General features: G+C 34.5%; 2 protein-coding genes across 4 annotated transcripts; one reads left to right on the top strand and one right to left on the bottom strand.

Moving 5' to 3' along the window:
- Window positions 1-2276: 2276 nt before the first annotated feature.
- Window positions 2277-4446, top strand: LOC132642805 (zinc finger protein WIP6-like). The gene is made up of 2 exons (XM_060359836.1): window positions 2277-2777; window positions 3342-4446. Exons 1-2 carry the CDS (start codon window positions 2364-2366, stop codon window positions 3807-3809), a joined length of 882 nt encoding a protein of 293 aa, XP_060215819.1. The 5' UTR covers window positions 2277-2363; the 3' UTR covers window positions 3810-4446.
- Window positions 4447-8088: 3642 nt separating this feature from the next.
- LOC132641822 (methionine aminopeptidase 1B, chloroplastic) lies at window positions 8089-16249 on the bottom strand. Of its 3 annotated transcripts, none has more exons than XM_060358914.1 (11): window positions 16124-16249; window positions 15029-15110; window positions 13777-14014; window positions 13399-13434; window positions 12804-12965; window positions 12686-12727; window positions 11364-11435; window positions 11189-11268; window positions 10659-10756; window positions 9520-9567; window positions 8089-8491 (listed from the first exon to the last, which is right to left on the bottom strand). In XM_060358914.1, exons 1-11 carry the CDS (start codon window positions 16176-16178, stop codon window positions 8346-8348), a joined length of 1059 nt encoding a protein of 352 aa, XP_060214897.1. In that variant the 5' UTR covers window positions 16179-16249; the 3' UTR covers window positions 8089-8345. The 3 variants fall into 3 exon arrangements, with proteins under 3 accessions (XP_060214897.1, XP_060214895.1, XP_060214896.1); XM_060358912.1 differs by having other exon boundaries at window positions 16061-16243; XM_060358913.1 differs by lacking the exon at window positions 13399-13434 and having other exon boundaries at window positions 16061-16241.
- Between the last annotated feature and the right edge of the window lie 3438 nt (window positions 16250-19687).

A 19687-nucleotide genomic window follows, 5' to 3' on the forward strand; every position in this document is an offset into this window, starting at 1 on the left:
TTGTTTAGCTATAAAATTTGTTGGCCTCTAATTCTTATTTTTTTAATAGTATTAGTTACTACTACTATTTATTCTTTTGTTCTTTGGCAGGGAGGGAAGACAAATCTACAGTGTTTGCCATCATGCAACCTTGCATAGAAGAGCACATAATTATGGAGAGAGAAATGAAAGGAGGAAGCAGCTAGAGATATGAAATGACAAGGCCTACAGAACTGCAATTGGGAATCGAGCATCTTTTTTGGTTCACTATTTCTTTGTTTTTTTTCTTCCTTTGTATGAAGGTTGATCCTTTTCCCTTCTCATTTTTATTCGTTTGTGTGGTCGTAAAAAAGTAAAACAAAAAGGGCAAAGGACAGTCCAATGTACAAAACATTCTGCATTAGCAGATTTTGGAGAAGGACTGTACCTTTAAAGGTGTGATGTAAACAATCTACCTTAATGTAAGCATTAGTGGCTGCTTTCACGGCTCGAACCCGTGACTTATTGGTAAAACGACCATAAAATAAAGTTTAAGTTAGAAAATACTTACATAATGATGTTATTTATAAAGTAATAACAACATGTATCATCGCATAATTCCATTAAAAGTAGTGATACTTTTAACCCTAAAAAGTAATGTTAAGGACAATTCGGGTCCAATAGGTGTAGGGGTGTCAATGGTACGGTTCGGGTAGGTATTTTATAAATTTTATATCATATCAATTTTTTGGTTATTTTATTTTGTATAACCAAAATAAGACTTTTCGAAACCGTCCCATCATCTCGGTTTTTCTTCGGTATCGGTACGGTTCGGTTAATTTTTTGATATTTTATAAAAAAAGAGTCATATAAAACTCACAAGTAGAAGTTGTACACGATATCGTGCATACTTGTCTAAGACTTTGGCATAACATTTCTAGACATATATTGTTTAAAAGTTGAAGAATCAAGAAAAAATGAATCACAACAAGAATATAGATTCATCCCACTAATATTAAATAAAGACAAAAAAATTAGATCACACGAGCAAGACACAAGAATCGAGTCTAATAAAATTCGGTATCCAATAAAAGAATTTAAATTATATGAGAGGAAAGATATCTACTACCCTATAGTTTGCTACTCAATATCGTTGGAATACCTTGTAACTTTGCGGTTACTATTCGAGGTGCTAGAACTATTTTAGTTTCAATAGGGTAACATAACAGGTTTCGAAGTTGGAACTTTAGTGTTAATTATTTGTTGCCAACTTGTAGTCATATCCATCACCACACGCACACGGCGAAAAATTTAATGTTTTATGAATTTTAAATTTAATATATAAAATACATTTTACACATAAATGTATCTGTACGGTTCGGTATTTTTACAATTTATTTTTATAAAATAAAAAACCTATACAATTTTTCGGTACGGCTAAAAATTTATACAAAAGCCGTCGGTTTTATTAAAAATTTCTAATGATCGATTTGGTACGGTTTGGTACGATCGGTTAAGTCGATTTTGATTAAACCATTGACACCCTAAAAAGGTGGAAGGATGACAAATTTATATTGTTTCCAATACGTTAGTGACACTCTTTTTTACCCTTTTTCGTAAAAATAATTCCAGCATAAAGTTCTACATATAATCACTCGTCTCCTTATCGCTAGTATATGCATACGTTATGTGGAGTTTATTGACAATGATTTGGAATAAGAGTGTCTAAAGATGAAAAGAAATCTCTTAAAGTAATCGATCTATTCCTACCGAAAAATCTCTATATTATTATTCACCACACATAACATCCACACATCATTATTGATCACGGCATTAACAATCCCCTACGTTATAATTCCTACGTAACTAGTGTGTAAAAACAAAAACCCTTAGTTATGCAATTGACAATTTATGTTACAAATATTTCTCCTTTAGTTTCTTTTGGTTTCTCATTCGATATACGGTATTCGTATTGGAGCTCGATTGTATTCGGATTCGCGCCTAAAAATCACACATTGGGGGATAAAACACTCCCTAATAAGGGTAACTCTGTACCTAGAAAAACTCGAACTGACAATCTCTGTTAAGGATAAAGGAGTATTTACCATTCCATCACACAACTCTCGTTGGTATTTCTCCTTCCGCTTGATGCATATATTCAAAGAGGTCATCATGTGTAATAGACAGAGAAGAAAAACCTAGCATCTTTGGCCCGCCGTTCCTACTACTCCCCTTGGCTAAAAAGAAACAAAATCCTAGCATAAAGTCCCCAATCCAAGACCACCTATTGTTACTATTACCCTTTGGTCAATAACTCTTTATACTTATTTATTTATATATAGCTTGTCTCCCCCTCCTCATAGACTAGACTTTTAATTTCACCACAAAAAAAAAAAACCCTAACCATGCAAAGTAATCATTCTATCACATACTTATCTTCTAGTGAAAGTGCCTATTTTGAAGATGAACTTTCCACTGTCCTCTCTCTTGGTCCTCCTGGCCAACTAAACTTTCAAAAAAATGCAAATATCGTCCATGACTACTTTTCTTCTTCTTCTAGTTTCAAATTTCAAAGTTATAATAATCATTATTTTAGTGGTGATCAAGAAGGTGTCACGGTGGCTCTTCATATTGATTCATCAAGTACAAGTTCAAACAACAACCACCCTAGTAGAAACAAAGGGGAAAATAGTAATAACAATGTTTCACTAGCGAATGGACAATATTGGATTCCAACTCCAGCACAAATCCTTGTTGGACCTACTCAGTTCTCTTGTGCAGTTTGTAGCAAAACATTCAACAGATTCAACAACATGCAGGTTCAATTTATTTTCCATATTAGTATATAATTTTATTCATGTTAAAGATCTTGTATATGCAATTTTAGTTAATTTAATTCTTTTTTTCCTTTTTCCATGTGAATTTTAGGATTCTCACTTATATGAGTACTATATAATGTGTTTGTGCTGATTGCGCATTGGTTGCTATGCACACTCATATCTTACATGCATAAGCGGATTCAGGAATTTAATTTAACAGAGTTCAAGATTTCTAACATTTTAAAAATATAGGATCAGTACTTAATATTTATTACTATTTTCTTGAGTTTTTCACATAAATATCTAGGAATTAAACTGTTTACAGTGGATTCAATTGAACTCATCCACTAACACTACTACAGGACCATCCCTGTTTTACACATGAAAGTTCTTGAATTTTGTCTTTTTATTGTCTCATCTATGTACTTTCAGTCAAGTTTCAAGTGATCTAAATTTCCAACTTACCAAAAATAGGAAACATTTTTTTGCTTGGTCCAATTTGTTATGTTACATCTTTTTCCCTTACTTACTTAGTGGCTTCTTTTTTTTTCCCCCTATTATTAGATGCATATGTGGGGGCATGGATCACAATATAGAAAGGGACCAGATTCACTAAAAGGGACAAAACAAGCTTCATCAATGTTAAGGTTGCCTTGTTATTGTTGTGCTGAAGGTTGCAAGAACAACATAGAACATCCAAGATCAAAGCCATTGAAGGATTTTAGAACTCTCCAAACACACTATAAAAGAAAGCATGGGGCAAAACCATTTAATTGCAGAAAATGTGGGAAGAATTTTGCTGTAAGAGGAGATTGGAGGACTCATGAGAAAAATTGTGGGAAACTTTGGTTTTGTATTTGTGGTTCTGATTTTAAGCACAAGAGGTCACTCAAGGACCATGTTAGAGCTTTTGGTGATGGACATGCACCACATAGTGAGAATTCTTATTATCATGCTGAAGGAGAAGAGGAAGAGGAAGAGGAAGAAGAAGATGATGACGACGACGAACATGAAAATGGAACTTTAGAATAAAAGGGCATTCCAGTGCACGAAGTATTTTGCTTTCACGTGGAATCCACGAAAATATCGAAACCCAAGAGATTGTAATGTTGGCAGCTATAATGAGAGTAACTTTCTTTTTCCTTTGTGATGAGAGCAAAAGATTAAATGGGGTTTAGGGACTTTTTTGGCTTCTTTTGCAAGTATGTTTTTGTGTGCATATGTTCTCTAGGGGAGCAAAGGCTTGATGAAGACAAAGAGTAGTAAAATCAAGTTATCTTTGAGCATTGATGTTAATTTTTGGAAGTGTCAAATTGCATAAGTTGGTTGAAGATTTGTGTAACTCTATTAGGTTGTTATTAATGGTGGTTTAGTTAATGTATATCAACTTTTCACTTAAGGGCAAGGTCTACATTAATTGTCCGAAAAGGGTTCAATTGAATTTATTTCGTCAAAAAATTAAACTGAGCAGATAGCAGCATAAAAGACCATGTTAGAGCTTTTGAAGATGGACATGCACCACATAGTGAAAATTCTTAATATCATGTTGAAGGAGAAGAGGATTTAGAAGGAAATCTTGGTGCTGATGATGAACATGGAAATTATGGAACTTAGCTATAATGAGAGTAATTTTCTTTTACTTTGTGATGAGAGCAGAAAAACAGGATTTGACTAAGGACTTTTTTGGCTTCTTTTGCATGTATGTTTTTGTGTGCATATGTCCTCTAGTGAGGGAATTAAAGGGATGATGAGGACAAAGAATGTAGTAAAACCAGGTTGTATCTGAGAATTAATGTTAAAATTTGGAACTGTCAAATTGCATAATTTGATTGAAGATTTGTGTCTGGCAAAATTACAAGTAATGTTTTAGCAAACATACATGTGTAACTCTGTTAGCTTGTGATTTCATGCTGTGTCATGTTAATACATACTATCAAGTTTTAAATGAAAACATGGGTATATTGTCCGAAGAGGTTCAATTGAATTCCTTTCACCAAATTATTAAACTGAGCAGACAATAGCGCGTGAAAACATTTTTTTGTTTTGTTGTTGAATTCCCTAGATATATTAAAAAAAAAAAAAACTTCTAGTTAATAGCATAGATAGGTCAAATATGGCTCTAGGTCGCAAGTTTGAATATAGTCTCAAGATGTTACCACTCTATGTTTCTTTAATCCCCCTTTTATTAGAATTTCTATCTCCGTTTCAGTCACGGGTAACCAAAATTTTAGATTCAAGAATCAAATATGACAAAGGTAGGGATAATCATTTATCTCTTTCTCAACATCACTAAGAAAAATTAAGATAAGATTTTTAAATAAAAACAGAACTATGCTAGAGAAAGAGTATGATTTTGCTACCTGGACCTTATCTCATATTTTTTTGAAAATGCCAACCATGGAGTAGTCTCTTTTGTCATTCAGAAGCAGTAGCAGTTGTAGTTATAGTAGTAGAATCTAAAAGTGAATTCAGCAAAAATTAAAGCTGAAAATAAGGGAACAGACACACAGACATGATAGTCAGAAATGTCTTCAGAAAATTGCACTGTTGATTAGCTATGCATTGCATTTGCCACAGCCCTCACTCTCTCAGTCCATCTTATAGTAATCAACCGATTCATGTGATGCGCCTTGATTGAACATAAAATTTAAGTAAAAAAAAAAAAAAGGAATTATTTTTAGTTTGTGATCTAAAATAAATATTTTTTTCGTTCCAGTTTATCTGAATGTCGAAAGTCAAACGAATTTTACTTTGATTGCGATTGTTTTATATGCCTTCTAAATTTTTTGAACGGATAATTATTGTGACTTACATCACTTTTTACGTAGTTCTAAATATATAAATTTTATTTTAAAAAGATATAAAGATTCTATGTATGAATTGACGATCGAAATTAAAAAGTTTGATTCTCGAAATGCGAACTATGACACACAAATTGGGACATGAGGGAGTAATAGATATTGTGTCACTATAAATTATCTCATTAATAGTAAAATGATAAGTTTTATTTCTAAATATACAAAAATATCATTTTTCCGGGACAAATTAGAAAGGAAAGTACATCACATAAATTTTATTATTTTGTTTCTCACCCGATGTCCAATATCCCTGTCGGATGCTGACTAATCCAGATTCGGGTCTTCTAAGGCCATTAAAGGGGAAAATGCTCCCTAACGGGATTTTTCTCATACCCAGAACTTAAACCTGAACCTCGAATTAAGGTAGAGAAATTCTATTCATACCACTACAATCCTTATTGATGTGCATTACATAAATTGAGACCGATAAAGGTTTTTTATTTGTGAGTCTATCTCAGAGAGTACTGAGAGTGAGTCTTTTTCTCAGTGAGGACGTTCTACTAACACTGATGGAGAGCTTTTGTCAGTATGGGTAAACGATGGACCACTGGAAGTTGCTGTTTTTGGGGTTTCACCCAAAGTATTATTGCTCTTACTACTTTTTTCCTTTTCAGAACAACAAAAAACAGATAGATACATAATTTGATTTCAGTCTTCAAGCTCTTGATTCCTCTCTTTTTCACTATCACCCCCACCCTACAAAACTCTATTTTAATAGATGCGTTTTACACTTAGGTTTGATATTCAAGAGGTATTGTTCTTAATTTAGGTATTTTAATTTTTTTTTTTTTAAAAGAGACAAATTTAAGGGTGCGCATACGTATTCAACTTTAATTGGATGATGTTTCAACATGCCTCTTCACATGCGAGCCTAATTCCTTTTTCAGGAGATCAAGTACGTATATTTTTTTTTTATTTTTTTTTTGGAAAAATGGATAAGGTGAGAATCGCACTCAGGACCTGTATCTGCTCTGATACCATGTTGAAATATATGACTAACTCATTCAAAAGCCTAACATGTCAGATAAAATATTTTTTGAATTACATTAATTGTATTATGTCTCAAAAATTTTACTGCACATGAGAATTGAACATATGATCTAAATAACTTTTGAACCACCTTTGACATTACATCAGAAGTTTCTCTTGTGTTTTTAGCCTACTAATCTTGTAGTATAATTTTTTGTGTGAAGCCATTTAATTGGACCCTTTCACTGAATAGTTCTGTCACTACCGGCCCATCTACCTCACGGCTCTTTAATCCTAACCAAAGCCGGATTCAACTCTTATGCAACGGGTCTGTTCGAAAAGTACAATGAATTCAGTGTTAGAAATCTTACAAGTCAAACACATCAAGCTAAGCTAATATCCTACATCTCTATTCAAATAATGTGCTAATGAGGCGGATGCACCGTTGCGGCACAAGGTACCTTCAACGTGGAGCATAAATTTATATATAAACTAAAATTTCAAAAAACTAATAGATCCAAACATGCTTTTAAAACTATATACAATGAATTCAGTATTCAATATCTTAGAGGTTAAATCGATCGATAAAGTTTAAATCATGCATCCGCGTTTTTCATGGTATTGCTTACTCTTGTACAGTTTTACCATCCCATCATGGCCTTTTTAGCTTTAATTTTTAACTCTTTTTAGTGTTTTTGATCACTCATTCCTTTCTGCTGCCAGCCATCTTTAGATGTTCATTTTTGCATGCATGCGCCCCAAAGCTTTCTTGCCTTTTCTTTCCCCATGTTTGATCATCAATCCCATCAATGTAACATTTTCTTTCCATCTGCTCCCTTCTCATGCTTCTATATAAAGTTAAATCTATCGATAAACGCTCCGTGTATGTATCATTTTGTGTTGCAGCATGAAATTAAACCGAAGGTTGGAAATTTGTTTTATTTCTTTGGTGGATAGGATGATTAAAATAGGAATATTTTTAAAAAAAAGGTGCTTCAACAATTGGGATTTTTTGAAGAAAGAGAGCGTGGGGAAAGGAGGGTAGGCATAGGGGTCACAAGGATGACTGCCAAAAAGAAGAGTGAAAACTCAGTTGATGTGGATGAAAATCTCAAATCTCAAATAATAAGCGCATGAAAATAAACCAACATGTAGATGTCAAGGTATTTTAAATCTGCAATGCTGGAGGAATTATACCATGGTGATTCCAAGGTAAACAAGGAAGACCAAGAACTAGATATAAATTTAATGGTGGCTGAAAGGATCTTACTAATGGATACAAAAAATACATATAGAAGGTAATGCATTTTAACCAACTCTATAATTACCCTTACACCGCACTAAAAAGTTCAAGCAAACACTTTAGAATCACAACCACCAACTGAAATGACATTATAGTTTGGCACGGAGATTAAGATTTTTTTTTTTTTTTAAATGTTATCTTAAACCTACCATGACGTATTTGTTGCTATAAAAACATTCCGTGAGTGTAAAATGGGTAATCTAAATTTAAATTGTTTCTTTTTGCAGCAGAGCAATAAGCAACGAGTCTCACCAAAAATGAAACAGATGGGAGTACTACTCTTAAATCCTTGGTGTTGTGAAGGACATTATTTCCTAAGATTACATGTATATTGATCTATATACATGTCTGTATTTCCTATTATGGAGCAACAATCACAAGAATTATGGTATGAGCACCACTAACTAAAATCATAATTAACTTAAAAGTAAACTATAACTAATAAGTCGTCAAAATTTCTGCACCAGTTTTTGTAATCAAAATAGTATGTTCAAACTGAGCAGCAGGGCTACCATCAGCAGTCAGAGTTGTCCAGTTATCTTCCCATGTTACACATTCTGTGCTTCCCAATGTGAGAATTGGTTCTGCAATAAATACAAAATAGAGTGATGCAGATTATAGTACTCACTTGCTGAAAGTGAAAAAACAGATTACTGATAAAAGTATATACATGGCATAGAAAGTTAGTCTAGAAAGGAAGTATTGTAACCAATCATGTTCAGCTTTCACAACTGATTTGTCCATTTTCCTGATTTAACTCAAACAAATTGCAAAAATTGGAAAAATAGATATAAAAAATGCTAGGTGATTTCTTTCTATCTACCTAAGTCTTGGTGTGCAGAGTTATCAAGTACCTATACTAATGAGTGTTGTGAATACCTCCGACAGAATAGTTGAGCTGGCTCAGACACCCGTTATTCAAAGATAACTGGAAAAATAGATATCAAAAATACTAAGTGATTTCTTCCTATCAGCCTAAGCCTTGGTGGCTCGAGTTATCAGGTACCTGCACTGATAGGGGCAAACTGGTACCCGATAGAATAGTCTAGGTGTGCAGAAACTGGCCCGACACCCCGCTATCCAAAGAGAATTGGAAAAATAGACTGAATGAGAAATAGAGTGGAGCACATAAAGAAAAGTTGCACAACCTTTCTCTTGTGCGATAAATTGTGTCACTTTCAAGTTACAAGCACCACTAGTATGGTGACTTAGCACCCTCACAAAGCAAAATGTTGAAGAACTATTGCTAAATTGTAGCAAGACCAAATTATTCCATAGATTTAGCTTTGAGGAATTATAGTTCTGCGTTTAGGCCCTTGACACGTACCGAAATCATAAGGTAGACATATGTGTCTAAACTAAACATATAGCTAATCAGCAAAAGATGCTAATCAGTTAAAGCTATGCATACATTATTGAGTTGACAAATGTCTAAATATATTAGCAGTTCGGCACTGTGTTGATTCTATACTCAATACGTCAACAAATCACATTTTCTATTTATTTGAAAAATTATAACAGTTCATTTTCCAATTTTCTCCTAGATAGAAGTGGTTTTTGATCACTCTCTGAAATCAACTCTATGATATAAGCATTATCCTAATGCACTTACCAATGGTAAATGTTTGCCCTTCAACCATGGAGCCAGATTTGTCATTACCTGCCGATAAGAGTTACATTAGGAAAAGGGGTGCCAGTAATAATACAAATTGAATATCTTATTTCACATTCTGCAGTCTGTCGAATATAATTGATTATAGCTATAACATGAACTAGAGACCTAAAAAGTACTCCATAGTATAAAACTTAACACTATTTTTTTTTTTCAATTAGCAATTTATGGAAGTACCAATATGACATTTCGAAGAACAAAAGTTGTCCATGTTATAAACAAGATATTCAGTGCAATAGAAAAATTAAAAAATCAAGCTTGAACAAGGTCCAATGAGCATAGAACAAAAGATTAAAATTTGATTATATCCATTTAAAATTGATTTTCGGGGGATGTATTTAAATTGTGTTTTACTTCTCTGTTTCACTGTATCAAGGACCATCTTCGTTGATAGACAGTAATTACTAAATATAAAGATATGTGTTTATTTCAAGGGGCCTTTATATAAACCAGAAAGAAACTAAAGATGAACAAGGGGACCTGGAAGAACTTAAGAACCCAGAGATTGCAACTTCAAAAATCATGATATCCATTTTTTGAAAAAAAGGGACTAAAAGGGTGATCTTAGAAGTATGATGAATCGGTCTTTTCACTATGAAGGTGATATTCAATTTAAAGGGCGAATGTCTACAAGAACTGATATCTTTTCAAATGAACTATAATCCATCTTGTTATTTTCTATATTTTTAACATAAGCAGAGAGCATGCAATCATCCATCAATTTGTGCCATAAAAGTAACTGACAAATATTTCTAAAATTGAATGACGCGAGATTTCGTCCAACTTTCTTAATATGGTTATAGCTTGATGTTGAGAACTAAACCAGATTTTTCTAAGATCCAGTATAGAAATTCCAATGATCTGCAGAACTTCCAACTCAATTGATATGCAATTAAAGGCGCATTTATTTATTAGCATTCTATATAAGGTATGTACGCATATATACGTAAACAACCTTTTGCTTTAGAGAAAAGTAAGGCCATACAGTGATGGTCTTCATAATTTAATTCACCTCGCTACTATTAAGTCAATTACTATCAAAGTAAATGTCAAAGTCGATATAAAAGAGAGTGACTTACGGTGATGAAATATGAGTGGTTCAGAGTGAAATACTGTCCCAATACCATGTCCAACAAAACGATTCACAACACCATAACCAAATTTTTCAGCATGTTCACTGAAACCAAAGTCCAGAAAGTTAAATGTCCATGAAAGAGTGTCGACAAAAAAAACAAGGTACATATCACAAGAAATGGTACTAATTGTTTGACAGCAATATTTTAAGAATATCACAGTAAATTATTCAAAGTTTCAGCTGAAGAAGTGAATTTCACTTGTGTATAACAAAGGGTTTGACATTTTTCAGTGGTGACTAAAAGTTTTCGTATTTGTTTTAACAGAAACAGTTAAGCATGTAGAGGATCCTTCATGGTAGGGGTAAGGCCAGCGTACACTCTACCCTCCCCAGACCCCACTTTGTGGGCATACACTGGGTATGTTGTTGTTGTTTAGCATGTAGAAGAACTTCGAAATAGAGAGATTACTGAAGCTTCAAAATATCCAAATCACCAAAATAATAATCAGGATAATAGTATATTCAGAAAATTACCTGATCCTCTTTCCTATTTTCCTAAAAAGAGCGCCATCTTTGCAAACAGCAATTCCATAGTGCAAGCACTCCTCAGTCACCTGCCACAGTAGGATAATTACAGACATAGGCAACCTCACGAGCATCGAATGTTAAACTAAATAACAAGAAAGTTTCAAATTGAAGAAATTTATACCTTTACAAGCCGCTTTATGGATTCACTCACGTCACCACAGAAAAAGGTCTTTGATGTATCTCCATGATAACCCTGAGAAAGGAACAAAGCAATGATCTTTACAAGGTTCATTCAGAATCCAACAGCAGAACTTTCAAGAGAAAACAAATGTCCTAAATAAGTACAGGGGATAATAGCACTTTTGGTCCCTCAGTTATGAGTAATTATGATTTTGGTCCTTGTGAGATATGTTGTATGGGGCGGAGTGTTGGCCCGTTAAGATTTCTCACGTTCAAAAGATGAAAGTTGTTGAGATGAGGATGTTGAGATGGATGTGTGGCCACACCAGGAGTGACGGGATTAGGAATGAGGATATTCGGGACAAGGTGGGAGTGGCCTCGGTGGAAGACAAGATGCGAGAAGCAAGATTGAGATGGTTTGGGCATGTGAAGAGGAGAGACACGGATGCCCCAGTGCGGAGGTGTGAGAGGTTGGCCATGGATGGTTTCAGACGAGGTAGGGGTAGGCCAAAGAAGTATTGGGGAGAGGTAATTAGACACGACATGGCGCAGTTACAGCTTACCGAGGACATGACCTTAGATAGGAGGGTTTGGAGGACCCACATTAGGGTAGAAGGCTAGTAGATAGTCTCATTATCCTGTCTTATTAGTAGTCGCATTATCGTAGTATAATTTCTTGTGCTCTGATTTATGCTATTATCTGTTATTTCCTGTGCTTTGATTATTCTATGTTATCTGTGTCGCTTGCGTTACTTCATTTCCATATCGCTTTGAATCTCTGAGCCTTATCTGACCTCTTTTTATGTTTTTTATTGAGCCGAGGGTCTTTCGGAAACAGCCGTCCTACCTTGGTAGGAGTAAGGTCTGCGTACACTCTACCCTCCCCAGACCCCACGTTGTGGGATTTCACTGGGTTGTTGTTGTTGTTGTCCTTGTGAGATATGACTTGTCACACTTACCTTCAATTAATTAAAATATGTGCTTTTGGTCCTTTTATGTCGGAAATATGTTATAATTAGACGACTTTTAGAAGTACTTAACCCTCAAACATAGAGTAAAATTACAAGTTTAACCTAACACACGGGTAATTAATGGTGAAATGATTAATACTTCAGGAAATTTGTGATTGAGATAAAAAATGCACATTTCAAGTAATTGGAGGTTAAATGGGCTTAATGAGATATTATAAGGACTAAAATCAGAATTTACTATAACTAAGGAACCAAAAGTGCTATTAATCCTAAGTACGGTAAAGATCGGCTAGCAGTAAAACAGATAGCATATGTAGTCAATTACAATACAGAAGACGAACCAACAACTTACATTCAGGTAAACTGTCACGTCAATGTTTATTATATCTCCATCCTGCACAGTATATTAAGGTTTGCCCTGAATAAACATACGGAAAGTTTAAGAAAGAGAACGGTAAAAATGTAACGACCTGTAGCTGGCGTGAGTCGGGTATTCCATGACACATACACTCATTGACAGATGTGCACACACTCTTTGGGAAACCCCCATAACCTAAGGGAGATGGATAAGCGCCAGCATCGATTATCATTTGGTGCACAGCTTTATCAATTTCATTTGTCGTTACTGAAGGCTGATAGATTCAAGAAAAAACAAGTAATCACATATTTGTTACAATGGTTTTAAAGAAGAATTAAGAATCTCATGGATAAATAAGATATGATCTAATATTCTTGCCACCTCTACTAATTTCATGGGGTACTTGCTACTTCCCACCAGTACAGATACCAAGAAACTAGTTTAGTTGTCTTATAACTGAGCTTTCTAAAACTAGAAATTGCATATCTCCCTGTATTTTCTCTTATGATCATTTTGAAAACAATGATATTATACGGAGCACAACATCTGAAATGTCCTTCTTCTGGCCAATAGAGTATAGGGTATAACTACTCGAATTAAGCATGATTCTCAAGGAAACTTAGGCTTCCTCTCTGTATTGGACAGGTAGATCTTGGTTTTTTTTTTTTTTTTGGATAATTGTGGTGTCCAGGCCAGCTTGTGCGCACCTCGAATAATTCCACATGATACTTGCCAGCTCCGACCTGCAGCAGGTACCAAGTAAATCTGTCCATCAAGGATAGGATAGATGAGAAGAAATCATCTAGTATTTTTGTCTCTGCTGGGATTTGAACCTGAGATCTCATAGTTTTCAGGCCACTTCATTGACCACTAGGCCACACCCTTGCGTGCGGTCAGCTACAGGAATATACCATAAGCGAAGTAGAATAGGCAAACATATGATTTGCTAACAAATACGCGAGTTGAAACATGTCAAGTTAATTTAGCGTGAATTATCCTACCAAACAGCTGGACATATGCTAGACAAGTATAATTGATAATAACCTTGATGACTATCAATTAAGATGGATATCAAACTGTCTCACCCTAACCAGAGTTCCTGCATAGTCAACCACCCGAGCAGCCAACTCACATGCAGCCCTCATGCGAGCTAGGCCTTCAGCATCGTGGATCTGATGTTCCTTTGCAATTTCTGGTAACTCTCTTGAACCTACATATGGAGGCTTTGGTATGTCATCGGGCACGGGAAGCCGCTGTGATACTCTTCCACGCCTTAAAGGTGGCCTTCTTTTTGCGGTGGTAGAACCACGAAGCTCGCGTTCCCTATATATCACTAAACCATGTCGTTATTTTCTTCTTTTTCTCCTTTATCCAAGAATCCAGAGAAAAAAGAAAAACAGGATGGGGATTTTTATCTGTGAATAAAACATGACTTTGAGACGGTATTCAATTTAGTAAGCCTTATCAAAAAGAAGATTATACACCTAGTAAATTCGGAGAGATTTTCATGAATTCCAACACTAAGAGCCTGTTTGGATGGGCTTAAAAGAAGCAACTTATAAGCTGTTTTCAGCTATAAGCTAAGCCAAACGGGCCCAATTATTTTTTTGGGCTTATTTTAAGCACAAAATGGCTTTAAGCTGACCAGCCAAACACTCAAAAAAGCTGAAAACAGCTAATAAGCTATTTTCAGCAACTTATAAGCCAATCCAATCGGGCTCTAAAATGTGTACACAAGAAAAAGACCAGTTATATGTACCTTCTATAGCAAAATTGTCTATATATTTGATAACAAAATCATTTTGCAGTGCTCCATCTTCTCTATTCACAAGCAATGCATTTACTTTCCCACAAGGTTCAACAGGCGGAGCCAGGTTCTTTAGTTTATGGGTTCTGGGACTATAATTTCTTTTCGCTTAATGGGTTCTGAATAGATTATTCGTACATCTTAAATGATTTGTTTAACATAAATATAAGATCTGAGCCAAAGGCACCTGGACTTCAATGTGGTAAGGAATGGAAATTTTATAGGTATATATACAGTCAAACCTCTCTATAACGGCGTCGTTTGTCTGAATATTTTTTGGTGACGAAACGTTGTTATAGAGAACATGTAATATAACATAATATGAAAAATCGGTTCCAAAGGAAACTTGGTTGTTATAGGAGATGACTGTTATAAAGAGGTCTAATTGTAATAGAGCAAAATGCAACCATCAGCAGCACACATCTAAATATCAATAACTAATTTTAATCACTTTTTGAAGTATATGCAATCTAAATTCTTGAGAAACAGAGCTAAAACAACAAAGGGAAACCCAAATAAACACAACATACCTTCTAATCCTCAAGGCCTCCTCCAAACCCGATAATCTTTTCGCATAAATTACAAGCTGCTTAGTAAAGTTTGCATTTTTACCTACAAATGAACCAAACTCAATACAGAAATTCAAACCATAATCCACCCAATACAAAAAATTAGTTTTTTCAGCATCAAAGTTGCATAATCTGAATACCCAAGTCACCAAGAACCAAAAAAAAAAAAAGATAAATTAATGACAGATTAAAAATCATGAAATGAATAATCAAGACTTGCATAAGGGGTTGTAGTAAATAAAGAAACAAATAATTGTTTTCAGCATCAAAATTGCATAATCTTGAATACCCAAGTTACCAACAATGAAAAAAAGAAAGTAGATAAATTAATGAAAGATTAAAAATCTTGAAATGAAAAATCAAGACTTGCATAAGGGGTTGTAGTAAATAAAGAAACAAACAAGTATTTTCAGCATCAAAGTACCATAATCTGAATATCTAAGTTACCAAGCTGCTTAGTATGCATAAATTACAAGCATCCTAGTAAAGTTTGCATTTTTATCTACAAATGAACCAAACTCAATAAATAAATTCAAAATACAAACAAATAAGTTTTTTTTTTTTTTTTTTTTTTTGATTAGCCACGGGTGTCCGAGTCTCTTTGAGCCCCGACTAATCCCGTGGGTGCACAGGCCCTCGGCAAGGAGTTTCCCGCAAGTGCACCACGGTTAATTCAGGGTTTCCCCAGTCCGATGGCCCTCAGAAATTGTTTGCACCCAGTGGGTTTCGAACTTGAGACCTTGAAAGGGAGCACCCCAAGGGTCAAGTCAATTGCCATCAGGCCAACCCCTGAGGGTTACAAACAAATAAGTTTTCTTAAGCATCAAAGTTGCATAAGCTGAATACCCAAAGTTACCAAGAATGAAAAATAACAACATACCCAATGTAAGAATAAAAAATAAACAGATAAATTAATGATAGATTAAGAATCTTGAAATGTAAAATCATAAGGGGTTGTAATAAATACTAAGTATATAATTAGAATGTACTTACTACTAGGGAGATGAAAATGGTGATTTCTTAGTTGAGAAAATGAAGATAAGGATTTAGTTTCACCATTAATGAAAGATGAAGTTGCATGTGAAAGCGATGTAGAAGTAGCAAGTGCCATTTTCTTTAACTGTTACATACAAACATTGAGATACATACAACTGTATTTTTTTTTTTTTGTGCTTGGAGGGGATAAGGTGGGGATTTTATATATATATTTTTTTTTGGATTAATGGGCCGGGTACTACTTGAATTCCATTTTGGGTCATTTATCTCAATAATATTTGGGCCTCCATTATGGACAACAGACCACTATTTAGATTGGGCAATTTGCACGATTGTCTATCATACAGACTGGTCTTTAATTTTTGGCCTTCACTTAAAAAGGTGACCCAAAATACCCTGAGATTCTGGGTTCAAAACCCAGTAGAGTCAAAAATAATAATATTTTTGCAAGGTATAGGTTTCTATGAACCTATGTCTATTCGGGCGAAGTTACATAGAACCTATACAGGAGACGGCCAGCATACTTTGCCTTGCGATTTTTTTTTGACTGAACGGGGGTTCAAACCAAGAATCTCAGGGTATTTTTGGCTACCTTTTTAAGCAAAGGACAAAAATGAAATACCACCCTAAAAGAAGGCCAATCCGCGCAAAAAAAATGATTTAGATTTTGTTCATATTTTTAAAAGTTCTGCAAATATAGTTCTTGGGATAGATAAAATTATTAATCTATCGTCTATTCTAGACCGTCATCTTAGTTTTCTCATGAGATTCTCAGTTTGCTCAAAATAGATCCTTAAATCGTGATTTAAAAGGTCCATAAGTTACAAAGCAAATATAAATATGACCATTCACTAAATAGATGTTTCAAAAAGGTACAATCGGCGAATACAGTCAATTTTCAATCTATATAATTGGAAAAATAGCTGCTAATTTTAGACTCTACAAGTTGAACACCAAAATATTGTTATAGAATTTCACTTGTGACAATTGAAATTATAGCGTAGTGACTATTTTCTTAAAGGAATGATCAAAAAGTGGCCTATTGAAGCAATTTCTTCTATTTATTCTCATAACGATGCAACTCTTCCTTGGCTCAACAATCACTATTCAAACCGAGTTACATGAGTTATCTATCCCCTTTGTCTCATATGGGCCATTCGCACAAATATCCCGATGTTGGGGTGGTTTTAATGTTTTACCCCTCAAATTGTAGGTCTTTAATTTTTATCATTTGCCACTTTAAGTAATAAAAAAGTGGTCGAAAATATTCTGAAATCGAAAAAATAAACAAATAAAAATGAATCTATGACCTAATTTTGCATGGCAAGATTTCATTGAAACTATATCTATTCAGGCAAAGTTACATAAAAATTATGCTTTGTTCAGCATAGTTCTGTAGAAATTAAGTTATCAAACATAACTTCATTTCTGCAAAACAATTTTTTTATTACATTGGAATCACAAAAATGGAAAGAAAAGAAAGATAACAAAAATCAAACACACGTTAAAACTTTCACCGAAAAATAAAAATCAAACACGCGTTAAAACTTTCACAAATATTACTAGATTATAAGACATGGTGTTGGTGTTTCCTCCTTGAGGTTAAGTTAAATAGTTTTGGACTTAGTTTAGTTCCTTCTTTAGGTCTTAATTTACAATAATAAAAACCGTTCAAAAGCCTTTTACCTGCTAAGAGAGAGAATAAGAACAAAAAAAGAAAAATCAAATAACTACAAACAAATAAAAACTTCATTCTTGAAGATGCTAGAGTATATGCTACTGACATATTATCCATCTTCCCTTATCTTCCTAAGGTTAATGCACCAACAAAAAAGGAAATAATTTAAGGAAAATACTATAAAACATGGAGTGGACAGACATGCCGTACAGCATCTATTTGCCTGTTTAGCATGGTGCACTCCTTGTCTCAGATAAGGTTGTCTCCTGCACTTTCACGTACATACATTCGGATGCGGAGTTAGAGGGATCTAGTAGTAGGAGGTTCGGATGAACTTTCTGGATCGGAAAATTACATTGTATATCAAAGCAGAGCCACATGGTAGTTGCAAGTTTGGCAGAACGTAGTAACTTTAGCTCAAACCTTGTCTTTATGTTAAAGTTCATTTATACAAATAATCAACTCAGAATCTAATAAACAAAGGAAATTGTGGTCCAGAGCATAAACTAAAACTTTTGGCTTTGTCTCTGTTGTATATATAAGGTTAATTTTTTTGTACATACATATATACTAGATGCTCAACAACAACAACAACATACCCAGTGTAATTCCACAAGTGAGGTCTGAGGATGGTGGTGTGTAGCAGACCTTAGCCCTACTATGTGAAGGTGGAGAGACTGTTTCTGAAAGACCATCGGCTCAAGTAAAATATATCAAAACAGATTTGAAAAGAATAGTTGATAATGAACTCAATTGGTGAAAATCATGCCTCCATCACTGTATACACCTACCAGAAATCTCATCTCCGATCCACGGGAGAATTGAGGACAAATTACATGAGGTTAACGGAAGTCATTACTCTTGGCTCGATCAATTATATGTATATGCAAAAATAATAATATGTATAATATGTATTAATAATATGATCAGATTCATTCTGAACTAATTGACTTTAGATCTTGAATTTCGTCGTGCTTCAATCGATCCCTCTCCAAGAGAAAAGCATTGTGTATCTTAATTTTTCAAGTCATTCACTTTTCAAGATGGGGATTATAATCTTCTCTAGCTGTAATTCATAGCAATTGGTACACAATTATTCTACGGAAAGGGCCAAATATACCCCTGTACTATCGGAAAAGGGCCAAATATTCCTGTTATACTTTCGGTTCAAATATACCCTTGTTGTTATACTATTGGTTCAAATATACCCTTCATCCGTTAAAGTTGTCCAAGGAGAACATCCAATCCTACGTGGCACTGCCATTTGATGAGACGGATGCCGCGTAGCATTCCACCTCAGCATCCCTAACCCACTTTACCTCTCCCCTCTATTTATTCTTCCATTACTAAATTTTCCTTTCCCTTCCACCATCATTATCACCGTTACCGCCACCACGACCATCTCTCTATCTAAATAGACCCTGATCTCACATGTGCAAACCTCCATTAGAGTGCTTACATACATCAAGAATTATAAGCCATCAAAGCAGCAAAGTCAATTGATATGCAGTGTGGAATACTCAGGGGCGGATCCACACTTTAGCGTGGGGGTGGCATGGCACCCCCTAGATTAATAATTTGTTTATATGCTTAAGTTGTAATTTGCTTAAATTAGGTTAAATATTTGATCCTGCCACCCCTAGTCTTAAATTAGACAAAAGTGTCACGGCTGGTAGACATAAGTTTGAATCTATCTTGAACATTTTTCGACTCTCATTTTTCTTTTTTGCTTTTTACTTCCTTTGTACCAGTAATTCCCTTTTTGTCTCTCCCAATTTTCTATTTATCTTTTTATTATTTATATTGTCTTTCCTCTTTTCTATTATTTTATCTGTGATCTCTAGCGAGAACACACAAATAGAAACTTCAAAATCCCTTAAATAAACATTTCTCTTAATCTCAAATCTATGAGTATTTAAATAGAAAAACTTGGGTCTCAATGGGAA

Source organism: Lycium barbarum, chromosome 5 (genome assembly GCF_019175385.1).
Source record: "Lycium barbarum isolate Lr01 chromosome 5, ASM1917538v2, whole genome shotgun sequence".
Taxonomy (NCBI): domain Eukaryota; kingdom Viridiplantae; phylum Streptophyta; class Magnoliopsida; order Solanales; family Solanaceae; genus Lycium; species Lycium barbarum.

Bases quoted from the DNA above. Each gene is read 5' to 3' on its own strand.
- LOC132642805 (XM_060359836.1), top strand. From the start codon at position 2,364: ATGCAAAGTAATCATTCTATCACATACTTATCTTCTAGTGAAAGTGCC. The intron at 2,778-3,341 runs GTTCAATTTATT...CCCTATTATTAG, and splicing joins ACAGATTCAACAACATGCAG to ATGCATATGTGGGGGCATGG.
- LOC132641822 (XM_060358912.1), bottom strand. From the start codon at position 16,178: ATGGCACTTGCTACTTCTACATCGCTTTCACATGCAACTTCATCTTTC. The intron at 12,966-13,398 runs GTGCGCACAAGC...TGAATCTATCAG, and splicing joins ATCATGTGGAATTATTCGAG to CCTTCAGTAACGACAAATGA. The intron at 10,757-11,188 runs GTAATTTTCTGA...CTTTGGTTTCAG, and splicing joins AAAATAGGAAAGAGGATCAG to TGAACATGCTGAAAAATTTG.